At 39.1% G+C, this 14,470-nt stretch overlaps 1 protein-coding gene across 1 annotated transcript in view; it reads right to left on the bottom strand.

Annotated features, from left to right (window-relative positions):
• Positions 1-13,944, bottom strand: part of Rnf128 (ring finger protein 128) — a 108,672-nt gene extending 94,728 nt beyond the window's left edge. Inside the window, exon 1 of the mRNA XM_021188274.2 lies at positions 13,286-13,944. Coding sequence (XP_021043933.1) covers positions 13,286-13,691 — 406 coding nt within the window. The 5' untranslated portion in view covers positions 13,692-13,944. The remainder of the gene's footprint in view (positions 1-13,285) is intronic.
• Positions 13,945-14,470: the final 526 nt, after the last annotated feature.

Raw genomic sequence — 14,470 nt, 5'->3', positions numbered from 1 at the left:
GAGAGAGAGAGAGAGAGAGAGAGAGAGAGAGAGAGAGAGAGAGAGTTTACTCACATCCTGAGATTATACTTCACAACAGTCAGAATGGCTAAGATCAAAAACTTGGATGACAGCAGATGCTGGTGAAGATGTGGAGAAAGAGGGACACTCCTCCATTGCTGGTGGGATTGCAAGCTGGTACAACCATTCTGGAAGTCAGTCTGGTGGTTCCTCAGAAAATTGGACATAGTACTACCGGACGATCCAGCCATAACTCTTGTGGGCATATACCCAGAAGATGTTCCAACTGGTAATAAGGACACATGCTCCACTATGTTCATAGCAGCCTTATTTATAATAGCCATAAGCTGGAAAGAACCCAGATGTCCTTCAACAAAGGAATGGATACAGAAAACGTGGTACATTTACACAATAGAGGATTACTCAGCTATTAAAAACAATGACTTCATGAAATTTGTAGGCAAATGTATGGAACTAGAAAATATCATCCTAAGTGAGGTAACCCAGTCACAAAAGAGCACACATGGTATGCACTCACTGATAAGTGGATATTAGCCCAGAAGTCCAGAATACCCAAGATGAATTCACAAGCCTCATGAAAATCAAGAGGGAAGACTGACATGTGGATACTTCGATCTTTCTTACAAGGGGTGACAAAATACCCATGGAAGGAGTTACAGAGACAAAATGTGGAGCAGAGACTGAAGGAATGACTATCCAGAGACTGTCCCACTGGGAATCCATCCCGTATAGAGCCACCAAACCCAGACACTATTGCTGATGCCAAAAAGTGCCTGCTGACAGGAGTCTGATATAGCTGTCTCCTGAGAGTCTCTGCCAGTGATTGGCAAATACAGAAGTGGATGCTCACAGTCATCCATTGGATGGAGCACAGGTTCCCCAATGGAGGAGTTAGAGAAAGGACTCAAGGAGCTGAAGGCGTTTGCAGCTCCATAGGAAGGAGAACAATATCAACCAACCAGTACCCCCAGAGCTTCCAGGTACTAAACCACCAACCAAAGAGTACACATGGAGGATCCCATGGCTCCAGCTGCATATGTAGCAGAGGATGGCCTTGTGGGACATCAATGGGAGGAGAGACCCTTGGTCTTGTGAAGGCTTGATGCCCCAGTGTAGGGGAATGCTAGGACCAGGAATCGGGAGTGGGTGGGTTAGTGAGCAGGGGGAGGGGGATGGGATAGGGTGTTTTTCGGAGGGGAAATGAAGAAAGGGAATACAATTTGAAATGTAAATAAAGAAAACTTCTAATAAAAAATTAGATTTGCTCTCTGCATGTGTGTGTGTGTGAGTGTGTGTGTGTGTGTGTGTGAGAGAGAGAGAGAGAGAGAGAGAGAGAGAGAGAGAGAGAGAGAGAACACATATGCCACAGTGCTCCCATGGAGGTCAGAGGACAGCCCCAGGGAGTCAGTTCTCTTGTTCCCTCTTGTAGATCTAAAGGATCAAATTCAGGTTGGTAGCAAGCACCTTTCTCTACTGAACCATCTCCCTGGCCCAACCTCATGTAAATATTCTATCTTATTTCACATACCCTGGTAGCCATTTATGCCAGTAAACCAAGTCTCAAACTAGTGTGAAACAACTTTCCTCCAAAATTCCATTTGAAATTTTAACCCCAGAGACACCCTGGCCTGTCTTTTTTTTTTTTTTTTTTATCCCTGACCTCTCATTTTTATATTTCCACTACTGATCATTGAGTTCATCACTACCATCATTGTCTTCATTGTCGTTGTCATCATCAACAATATCATATGTTCATGTATGATATACAGGTTTGAGTGCGGGCACACATGTGCTCAGTACTCAAGGGTAGGTCAGACAACTTTTAGGAGTTCATTCTCTCCTTCTATCATGGGATTCAAGAATCAGTTGACAGCCTCGTATAAAAGCTGAGCCATCTCAACAGTTCGTGGTGCTGTCACTTATAACTTGATTGCCCACGGTTAGACCCTTCCAACACTCACTCTCACCTCACAATCTCTCAGGCTCTTAAAGTCTAATAGACTTAATATTCCATGTTTTACTTTCTGGCAATTTGTATACATATCAGTTCCTCTTGCTCCATTTCTTGGTTCAAAGGCCATAATGTTTCTGTTCTAATTTTCAGTGCTTTGCATGGTCCACATCCTGTGTAATAATTTAAAAGTATGAGATGTGGAGTCAGGATATCAGGTTTCAAACTTTATATTCGAAACCTACCAGCTCCGTTTCCATGGGAGAAGCTTATCAGCATGCCTGTGTCTCAGTTGTGTTCTGTATAAAATAGACATGCTGATACTAGGACTTCAAATTGTTCTTGAGATTATCTCTCTTTGAATACTTGGTGCACAAGTAACAGAGTACTTCTTAGTACTAATTGTCCTCACAGAGTGGAAAACCAAACAGGTAGTTTTCTTTTCCTATTGTTTGTGGTTCTGGGGATTGTGTCTCAGAGCAAACACTCTTAACAGTGGGCTATGTCTCTATCTCTCAGATAGACTGCTTTCCTAGGCAAAAGAGCTTAAATGCTTCAATTATTCTGAGTGATAATGACAAATGAAAAAAAATGAGAATTGGAATGGACAGAGAGCAAATTTGAAAGTGAGGTTTCATTTCCCCATGTCTTGTTTTTCCCTGAGATGTCAGTGTATTAGTTATTTGGGTATAAAATGTATTATCATTGCACATGAAGTATTTATATAGGTCATGTTATGAAGATATTATTATTATTATTATTAAATATTAGATTAGAATATAATGTAAATCTGAAAATTCACTGGCCTCACTTTACTGTTGAACATTTATATATTAAAAGCAGGCCTTGAGCAGAGGTGAACTGCCTTCTCACTCACACCCTGTGAGAAAGGATGTGCTGAAGCTCTGTTCCCCCAGTGCACTTGTAGACAGTTCAAAAGCCCTGCTCTTCTCACCTGTTACGTTTGTTTCCCCTTGAAGGTGTTTTTGAGGTACCACAATTAAAATGTCCCCTTATAGGAAAACAAACCGAATTCCCAACTACTAAACAAATTAACCCAAGATTCAGAAGGTCAAAAATCTCATACTCTTTCCTCATACAGAGGTCTTAGGTTATAATATTTATATGTATTACAGTGCAAGTAAGCGTAGGTATAGGCTTAAAACTGGGAAGGGAGTCTAAGAGTGGGGTTGTTGAGGAAGAGAGGAAGGCAATAAGGCACATGAGGAAATAAATGATGAAAGAAGGTTTGTAGGGGTGGGAGGGATGGGGTCCGGGATGGAGGAGTACAGGAAGGAGAAGAATCAATGAACAACTGTGTTTGAAAACTGCCCTGTAAGAGAACATAGCTCACTAAATCCACAGAGACTGAAGTGTCAATAATGGAGCCTGCAAGGGTCATGGCTGCTAGCTTGGTGTTTTTGTAGCACTTCCGACTGTGGCGGTGAAGGTCTGTGACTCCTTTGCCTGCTCTTGGGAGTCTTTTCCTCCTGTTGGGTTGGCTTGTCCAGCCTTGACATGAGAACTTTTGGTTTGCCTTATTGCATCTTATTTTGTTGTGTTTGGTTGTTGTTACTTGAAGGCCTTCTCTTTTGGGATGGGAGATGGATGGGAAGTGGATCCAGGAGAGAGGGGAGGAGGGAGGAGCTGGGAGGAATAGAAGGAGGGGAAACTGTGGTCAGGATGTATTGTATCAGAGAACAATCTATTTTCAATAAAAAAATGCCCATGTGAAATGTAATACTATATGTGCCGATTTAAAATTAATAAATAAAATATCCCAGGCTGCTTTATTAAAATAACATATGGATATATTAATATTTCCCTTACAAATGTAGATAGATACAGATACAATAGAGTCAGTCAGAGTCCTCGCTGTCTATGATAGGAATATTTGAATGGTCAAGGAAGGGTGCTGTGAGCATCAGGATATAGGAAACAAAGGAGCATTGAAATAGACTTAAACTATCTAGTACAGTCTTCTCCGGGCAGTTATTCTATGTATTTGTACACATATACATATAAGCACATTGCTTCCTAATTATTATCAGGAATTATGAGGAAAACTAACAGGCTAACAAATGACAGTATTATTTAAAAAAAAAACCCAAATCATTACTTTAGGCAGAAGATGCCAGGAATAAAAAGAAAACATATCTTTAAGCCCTGACAAAATATTCTTCAGTCCTCAATTTTAAAATGAAAATATATGCTTTGGAGAACTCACAGTGAATTTATTCATTGTAATCAATCTGAAAATCAGGGTCCATAAGCATTATATCTTTATGTCTTTATAAATTAATAACTGTTTTCGTAGCTGTTTCTAGGTACCTGGATCCCAGGGGAGACAGGGAGCATTTAGACATTGCTGAAAGAATAAGAAAAACACTAAAGCCTTGTTATGGAAAGTCAGGTTATACAAAAGCTTTTACTGTTTACACAGATTCATAAATTACACAGATGACTTACTACCTAGCCCTAATCTGTCATGTTCTTGCCAGGACAGCTCATGTTCCTGTCAGTTTTCAAAATGTTATTTAAAAGAGTATATTACACAAATTTATCGGTGTGTGTGCATGTGTGTGGGCATCCATGTGGCACAGAACACATGTATGTAAGAAAAAAAAGGAAAAGTCTGAAAAGTTCCATACTGAATCAATAACAATCACAGTTGGTATTCAAAGGAGGAATCTAATCAGATACTGTTTTTTAGGCAGAGAAATTACTCATTTACAACTTCTATTTGTAAAAGTGAAAATGACTTCAAGCACAGAAATTTGCTAAATTTTCCTAATCAACTTCATGTAACCATGTTCCTTCTTTCTTCTACAGAGGAGATTCCTCTCCAATCTCTTAAACCAGTGGTTCTCGACTTCCCTAATCCTGTGACCCTTTAATGGGATTCCCAATGTTGTAGTGACTCCAACCATAAAATTATTTCATAGCTACTTCATAACTGTAATTTTGCCACTGTTATGAATCATAATGTAAATATCTATGTTTTCCAATTGTCTTAGGTGATTCCTGATGATGGGTCATTTGGCCCCTGGGGGGGGGGGGTCACGACCCACAGGTTGAGAACCACTGTCTTAAACTTTTGTTCTTCAAGGAGTAAAGATGGTGTTAAATTCTCAGCCCAAGGAAATGCAAAAACATTTATGGTCTATATTCTCCTAGAACTCACTGTTTGAGAGGGTAGACAGGCAGTAAGCAAATGACAAATAATTGTACATTTTAAGAGATTAAAACAATTGGGAAATAACCTGGACACTGGTAAGGGAAATCTCTTAGAAGAGACATTTAAACTAGGATTCAGAGACAAAAACAAGGCTTCCCGAGTTAGAGAAATTGTTAGATGGTTATTTTAGTGTGGTTAAAGAGGGAGGGTTGGATTGCTGGGTTGGGAGCATAGCCAAGGTAAATAATGCAAATCCTTCCAGGTGTGGGAAACATTAGATTTTATCTGAAGAATAAAGAAAAACATAAAACACTACGGGATTTGGAGAAGATGAATGGCATGGCTGACCCATACATTTAGACCATCATGGTGGCTATAGTGAAGAGAATATCTGCGGTAGGTATCAAGAGCAGAAATAAGGAACCTAGTTTGGAAACTCATGTAATTGTCATTTGGGGGATGAAAGTAACTAACATGCACTAGACTCGTAATAATAGACATCTCAGAGTCCGCATATGGTACAAGAAGAAGGAGAAGAAGAGGAGAAGAAGGAAGAGGAAGAGGAGGAAGGAGAAGAAGAAGAAAAAAGAGGAGGAGGAAGAGGCTCAAAGGGAAAAGTGGAAAACATACGTGGGTTTGTTTTTTTTTTTTTCTGAATTAAGAAACACAAAGAAGAGCTGAAGGACTGCTCAATGTGGGTGGTACTTGCTGCACAATCATGAGGGCCTGAGACTGGGTTCCTACCACCCACGTAATAAGCCGTGTGTCTCTAACCTCAGCACCATGAGGATCTGAAACAGGCAGGTCCTGGAGGATTGCTGGTCAGCCAGTAGAGTGGAGTGGCTACAGTCTCGATTCAGTGAGTCCTTCTCTCAAAAAGGAAAAAGGAAGGGAAGGAGGAAGGGATGGAAAGAAAAAAATAAATCAGACAACATAAACACTCTCCTTTCCCTAAAACAAAACCATAAAAACAAAAGAAACAACTAATCAACCAAGGTGGAGAGAAATAGGAGAAGGTACCCTAAGGTTAACTGCTGGCCTCCACATGTGTGTGCATAGGAGTGTATACCTGCCAACATACATGCACAAAAGCTTCCCCCCCCCAATAAAAACAAACAACAGAGTGACTGAAGCTTAGCAATGTAATACTTATAATTCAATGGGCATGATGCCTTATGTTTTATATATATATATATATATATATATATATATATATATATATATATATATATATATATATATATATATATATATATAACATATTTATATAAAAAAGGTCACTTTCCCAGACACTATGGATGGTAAGAGTCACATGGAGACCAGTTGGGAGGCCAGCAGTGACTCGGGTGAGAGCTGATGTCCTGGACTTCTCTAAAAGCAGCATAACTAGGCAAAGAAAAAATGGTATAAAAAAGGATATTGGAGGTAGAATGAGCAAAGGCATCATGCCCATTGAATTATAAGAAAGAAGTTGGTTAAGGAAGGTCAAAGGTTACTTTCAGGCTCTAAAGCAGGAAAGATTTTAGTGGACTTGGGGAAGTGAAAGCAACCGATTGTGGCTAGACCTCAGAGAATAAGACATGGAGCACTGTGAAGAGGTGAAGTCAGACTCGACAGGTAGTATAGTCTGGGGGTTCCTGTATGAAGAATGACCAGGAAAGATGTTTCCCTCACAGCAGGATGGCAGGCAGCTGAGACTTCCTTTTCCTGAGAAGCTATTTGGGGGGCCTGGGGATGTATCTCAGGTACTTGTCTACCATGCACAAAGCCCTGGGGTCAATCCCTAGCACCATAGAAGCTGTGGTAGTGGCACACAGGCTTGGAATCTCAGCACTCCAGAAGTGGAAGCAGAAGAATTTGGGAGTTCAAAGTCCTCCTCAGCTACCCAGAGTTCTGAAACCAGCAACGAGCTACATGAAATCCTACCTCTGCTGCACAAAGCAACTTGGGTTGCAGGATAGTCTTGGACTGCAATGGGGAGACCAGTTAGAATCTACTGTGGTGGCCTGCAAGTGAAGATGATGCCATGAGAATGAATATCTCTGGTCAGATCTAATATTCATGTGAGGCAGAACTGGTCAATTCATTTGGATTACCCTCTTGCTTATGTACAGAGCTACGCCCAGACCTTATTGGGGAGAGTTCAGTGTCCTCTCACTTCATCTGTATAGTACGGCTGTATCTCCCCTTTCATTTCTACAAAAAGCATTTTGATACAGCTGGTGAGTTCGCCATGCTGATTAAATCTTTCCCTCCTTTCCACACACTTAGTTGCTCTAAAATTGGTGAGTGTTGGGAATTTTGAAATGCTGTGAAGCTCACCCTGTGATTCACTTCATCAGACATAGTCAAAATGATAAAAAGGACTAGTTTGTCCTTCCCAAATTATTGATTTTGCTGACATAAACTACATTCAAAAATAAGCATTTCACTGGGCGATGGTGGCACATGCCGTTAATCACAGCACTTGGGAGGCAGAGGCAGGCGGATTTCTGAGTTCAAGGCCAGCCTGGTCTACAAAGTGAGTTCCAGGACAGCCAGGGCTAAATAGAGAAACCCTGTCTTCAAAAAACCAAAAAAAAAAAAAAAACCCAAAAAACCCAAAAACCCAAACAAACAAAAAACAAAAACAAAAACAAAAAAAAACCCAAATACTAAAAAGCATTTCTTAGGGCAACTCATCCATAAATAGCTTATTTAACTTAAAAAAAAAAAACCTGTCTGTTCAACAAGTGAGTACTTACATGTCTTAAATTTTTGTTTGAATAGCTCAGGAGTCCTGATGTTTTCTGTATATCTGGGAACGAATTTATTGTCTGTCTCGGGGGGAGGGTTATAAAGAATTATTAGAAGTTGTAGACTGGGAAGATGGCTCAGTGGGTAAAGGTACCTGCTGCCAAGCATAGTGACCTGAGTTTAATCCCAGGAAACTACATGGAAGAAAGAGGGACCCAACTCCTACAAGCGTCCTTTAACTTCCACACACATGGACAATCAGGAGTTCAAGGTCAACCTTTGTTACATAGTGAGTTCAAGGCTAGCCTGGTTTATGTGTGACACTTGGAAAAAGGGGAGAGATGAGGTATGTAGAGAGCTTGTTTGATTTAAGGAGTGAAATAAAGTATTTGAAAGTCACAATTTGAATCAGGGGATAACATTCAGAATATGGAGTTAAATAAATAAACAATAAATTACCCTGTTAAAATTGGTAACAGAAGTGAATAAGTATTTCTAAAAAGAAGATATATAAATAACCAAAAGATATATAGGAGATGCTAAAAATCTCTAATCATCAGAGAAATGCAAATCAAAACTATGATGAACTACATTTCATACCTGTTAGATTGTAGTATATATACACTCACAATAAATGCAAAACAAAAATTTCAATTTAATTTTAAAAAGAAGTTGTGCCTACCAATTGGTTATTCGATACTAAATGGCCAGCCCTGAAAACATACATACAGAATAATGTTATGCAGACTGAGCAGGGGATAGTGAAGAATATATCTGTATGTACACACACACACACACACACACACACACACACACACACACACACATACACACACAATAACACACACACATACACACACAATAACACACACACATACACACACAATAACACATACACAACACACACATACACACACACACATAAGCACACACACACACACACACTAACACTTAGTGAACAAATGAGGGCAAGAATTTGTAACAGAATAAGAAGTCACTCTCCTTGGTAGGTTTTAATGAGAGAAAAGGAAAGGGAGAAATTTTGTAATTATATTGTAATCTTGAAAAAAAAGGTTAAAGCAAAGGTGTGCCCTTACTCAATGGCTACATAACCCTACTTCTAATGTCATGAAAATGTCTTCCGTTGATAACAAGAAGTTGCACACAAGACAACAGTATAGTTCCCTAAAAAAAACCTGTACCATGGCAATACCAACTATGTGCCAACATTGGTGATTAAAATCTCACAAGGCTTGACCACAAGATCAAGAGTTATAGGCAATGAATTGCCACCAAGAAAGGGAGAGTCAGCTCATTCCAGGAATGAGCTCCCTGAGAGGTTATCCCATCTCAATTTTCATCCCTAAACTCGAATACATCTGAGCACAGTGAATGGACTCAGCAGATTGTGTTCTTATATGCATGTCTATATAGACACATAAACATTATAATAGAAAGCCAGGGCTATACAGAGAAACCCTGTCTCAAAAAAACAAAAAGCAAAAAAAAACAAAAACAAAAACAAAAAACAAACAAACAAAAAAAACAAAAAGAAAAAAGAAAAAGAAGAGGCCATAAAGTTGAGAGGAAATAGGGGACAAAGACATGGGAGGAATTAGGGGACAGTATGGGGCAAAAATGATGTGAATTCACTACTCATGTATGACATTCTCAAGGTGTTTAAAATAAAATAAAAAATGCCAAGTCAAACACACAGGGAGACTACATTAGATATTTACCTCCAAGGATGAGGAAGTACAATCATCATCATAATAATAATGATTACAATAATGATAATAATGTAGCTCTTTCCTCTAGTTGTAACTAGCACTTACAGAAAACTGCCAGGAGAAGGCCATAAATAGCCAGGGCACAGGAGTAAGAATATTTGGTTCATATATCACAAAACTCTGATGAGCAAGGAGTGGAGTAAAATCCTGTAGGTTTATTGCATCCTTGGTGGCCATCCTCTATTGGTCATGGAGGCACAGAAATGTACAAGGACATTGGGACATAAAACATATTTATACATGCACAAAATGGATTGTCATTGGGAAAGAAATAAGTGCCCCCTATTGTCCACAACTTGGATGGGAGTAGCAGTTTGGCCTTGCTTTTTCTTGTAGAAGATAAATTATTTTATAGAGTATTAGCAACAGAGATGGTCATCCTGTGACCATGATTTGTCAAAGCAGAAATAATCAATTGTGATCATGTATGAATACAGACAAAATGTTAACAGTTTCATAGCCACAAAAATGACCAAGTAGCCCCCTATCAAGCTAATATGAATAGCTATTGTTTTAGCCTCTGACTGCTCTTTGCCATCAAAGGCTTTTCCTGATTTTTGATAGCATACAAATCCCAAATAAACACAGCCATCAGAGTCATTACTTCTTGGTTTGCCCAGGAGTTTTCTGGTTTTAGTGCTAAAAGTCCAGCATCCTGGAAATTGACATAATTTCAAACCAGCTTAGCTGGATGGTCAATGTCCTGCTTCCTTAAGTTACCTAAAGTACGTCTAGTCTAACTGAGGCATCCTGTGTTTTCTAACAGCGTGAGTTTGTTTATGGCGGCACCAGTTGGAAAAAATAGTTTTTAATTTTAATTTTGAGATTATAGGTACACAATTTCTCCCTTTATTTCTCTCCCTCTAGACTTTCCCATTTAACATTTAAGAGGAAGGGCTAGGCAGGCCTAGGGGGAAACTGGGGCTGAAGGGAAGGAAGGAGGCACCAGAGAGGAGTGAGTGGTCAGGTTCACAGGTCACAAAGACTGGACTGATTTTATAAAATGGTAGTCTCCAGCTTGGACAAAGCATGGGGAGGTGGAAGTAAACCCACATGCTTTTGTGGGCAGGTTAATTGTTCCTCCATCCTTTATGGCAAAGAAAATAGAACAAAATACTAAGGAAAAGTTAGTTAGTACGTGTTGCCTTTTCCTTAGCATGTACTAACTAACTTTTCCTTATGCAGTGAAATAACCACTCTGTGGTATATTTACCAACTGCATCGCAAACAGTTTCTATGTGAGGGTCATTGCCAGGAAGGAAGGAACCCAATGCTGGACTAGTTAGTAGTGCTAATAATAGTAAAGGCAAAACTGAAGCTACAGCTTTAATCATTTACAGTTGACATCCTTCACTGTAAAAGTATATTTGTGGAAAGAAATAAAGATGAATTGTTATGTGCCAATAAGTGTTAACTATCACAGTCATGATTTTGCTATCTTCACTATTTAAGTTGACATAAAAGCACAAGAGTTGGACATATTAATACGGTGATTTATCATATATGGATACATCTCTAACTCCTCAAACACTGAGCATTTCCTCATGATGAAACCTTAAAAATGTCCCCCTATTCTTTTCTCCTTTTCATACAGCTTACAGTATCTTATTACCTAAAGTCCCACTGTGCAATAAACAGAACCTCCAACAACATCCTACTGTAGCTTTTTTTTCCCTACCTGCCTTACATAATTCATTGATTTTTTTTTTTTGTCTAGTTTACCTCCTCTATTCCTCGCTCCTTCTCACTGTCATCTCTTCTTCCCGTCTTTGCTCCTCTTTCCTGTCCTTCATTTTGGAGACAGGATCTCACTTTGTCATTCAGGCTAACTTTGAACTTATGATCCTACTGCCTCGGCCTTACCCATGCTAGAATTGCAACCATATATCAGTGCACCTGGCTTCTATACTAACTTTTTTTCAGTGTGCTTATTTTATTTAGTATATGTTTTGAGGTGGGCATCTCACTGTTTCCTCCAATGTCTTCCAATTCTCTGTTCTTCAGCCTCAGCCTCCCGAGCAGTTCTGATATCAGGTGTCTATAATGCATGTTACTTGGATCATTGCTTAATTTCAAAATAGGGCTAATGATGGACCTTAAAGGAAATGTTGCTGGTCATAGAAGTATAACTGCTTCCTGTTAAAATGTCTGTTCAGAGCCCCATATTCACACGATGGTCCACATGCCTTTTAATGAGATTTACAGTGAGTGACTCTCAGTAACTATTTTAAATTCAGCAACGGGACACTCATATTTCATACTATGTTCATCCCTACTGGACCCACGTGAAGAAAAGTTTGAGAACAGGACTACTATGTAATTAGACATTGTATTTTACAAATACAGGAGCATAGATAAGCAGAATATGGCTGTGTATGGCCAAAGAAACCCAGAGCACGCAGGGTTTCTAAGCTCAATGAAAAGGAAGCCATGTTTTGCTTTTTTTTTTGCTTTTCTTTTCAGACGAATTTTAATCTTCAATCACCAGAAAACTGTATTAATTTATTTATCACCATTATTGTTATTAACTAACCACCAGAAAATTGTATTAATTTATTTCTGCAAAAATCAAAGGATTGGTCAAAATTAAAATTGGTCACAGGAGGCTGATGAGATTGTTTTAGCTTGAAAAAGAAATGTGCTCACCGGAAGCCCTAGCCATGCCCAGGACATATTTTAAAAAGCAGCAAAGTAGAGTGCTGCTGCGTTTTAAATAATTTGGTACTGTGGAAAGACCTCTGCATATGCTTTCTCCAGAGCCAGAGAAAGCAGCAGCTTGACTCCCGAACAGTGTCAGCAAACTGCCATGTTTCAGGTGTTGCCATGTTTAACTCGGGCTCTGTTGTTTTCTTCTCACGCTTCTGAGGTCTGTTTAACTTGGTTTGGGTGGCCAACAGCAAATCCTGGACACAGTTGCTTACCACTCTTCATTTACTTCCAAATGAAAATAAGAATTCTCGGAACTAACTTCCCTTGCACAGTTAATGAGGTAGATAGATGATTCACTTTGCCAAAGACCTCATTAGGAAACCTTTCCAAGGGAAAGCTTTAGTTTTGATCTGAAATATTCTCCTGTGGGCTTGTAAACAGGTAATATTTCTTATAGAGTCATTTGTATGTCTTCTTCCCTTAGCTAGACCTAAATCTCCATGCATACAGCACAGACAGGTTCCTCTTCCTGTAAGTCTCACTAGCTTATGATCTGTTGTTGTCTAAGAGCACTAATGGATTAGTTTTACAGTTTCATGACATTAACTTTCGGGAGACAGTGAATCAAACTGAGAAATTTAAAATAACACCAAAAGGAAAATGTTATTTTGATGCTGGTGGAGGTAAATGTGCAGTATATTAGCTTCTATATAATGCATGTTGATGAAACTAATAAAACTATGCAAACTGAAAAGCAGGAATCACTTCATTAGTTGTTCCCGTCCTTGGGACAAATTAAAAATATTGACTAAGAATAAAATAATTGCAAATAGTGCAAGGCAACTTAATTAAAATTATAAGACTTAACTTCTTTGCCAGATCATACAGTGATTCTAGATGGAAATACAATTTTAAGTCAAACAAAACATTAATTCTCTTAGGGAATCAATCATTACTTACCAAAATTTGCCATCTGTATCGTCTGGTTGCCCGTCTCTGGAGAATTGTAAATCACAACAGCATTGGCATTTCTTTTACTTGCTGTTTGAATCTTTTCAGAAAATGTGCAATTACCTCTTTCTATCAGCGCAATCCAAGGCTTATCAGTGTTGGTAAACTCAGTGTTGTCGTCACAAGCTTGGTAGTTACCATTCTTAGGGATACCCACCACTCCCATAGCGTTAGCCACTGGTGAGACTAATCCATAGACACCACACTCACACGTTTCTGTCATGGTGTAGTTGCTGCTCTCATTGAAGTAAGTCACAGTCACATAGGCGTTCATTGAAAACGATGCTGTACTTTGCAGTAAAAAGGTAAAAAAGACCAGAAGCTGAAGAAAACTGTGCGCAGTCTTCCGATTCATTGCTCGTTCATTTGTTCACAAAACTTAAGATGTCTGCAGATATTTCCAACTATCAGTCACCATTGTCCACTCATGTCCCTTCTAAACAGAAGTTTGAAATTTCAGTTGCAGGCAGGTAACTGATCTCACCTCTAGCAACATAAGCTCTGAATACATCGGCTCCTTTTCACTTTATCTACATTCCCTTCTGTTGGTCCCTCCTCCAACTGTACACACACACACACACACACACACACACACACACACGCCTTAGCCAGACTGTATTCGTAATAAAAAGGAACACTATCAACTTTATTCTACAAATCAGTTTATCAGGATTGGATGACTTCCTGCAGTGAATTTTTTTCTTCTGTTCCAGCTAATGCACTTTCATAAACACGGAGTGGATTGGAATGAGGAACAGGACTCTTGGGAATCCCACGTGACAAGGCTGAAAGTCACCTCTCGGAATATTTAAAACACAAAACTGGTTTTCCAAGCCCTGATGAAATATGCTATCAACCAGTTGAGCTGAGAATAAGTAAAAATCCCCACTTTTAATTGCTGTGCCCCTAGTAAAAAAGGATTTTTACTACCGTTTCCTCTCCAATTTTCTTTGTAAATTATTTTCTAAGGAGGTTCCCCAAGGAATAGCTTCTATTACCTCGTTTATTCATTGCAAGTAAACACACTTCAGTAGTTCGCAATCTCTTTGAGTTCCTTGCACATAGTAGACAACCAAATATTTGTTCATTGTTATCTACAGGCTGCTGGGTTCCATTATTTCTCTTCAGGTTTTA

The sequence above is a fragment of the Mus pahari genome, chromosome X (genome assembly GCF_900095145.1).
Source record: "Mus pahari chromosome X, PAHARI_EIJ_v1.1, whole genome shotgun sequence".
Taxonomy (NCBI): Eukaryota; Metazoa; Chordata; class Mammalia; order Rodentia; family Muridae; genus Mus; species Mus pahari.
This window is presented reverse-complemented; position numbering and strand designations above follow the sequence as displayed.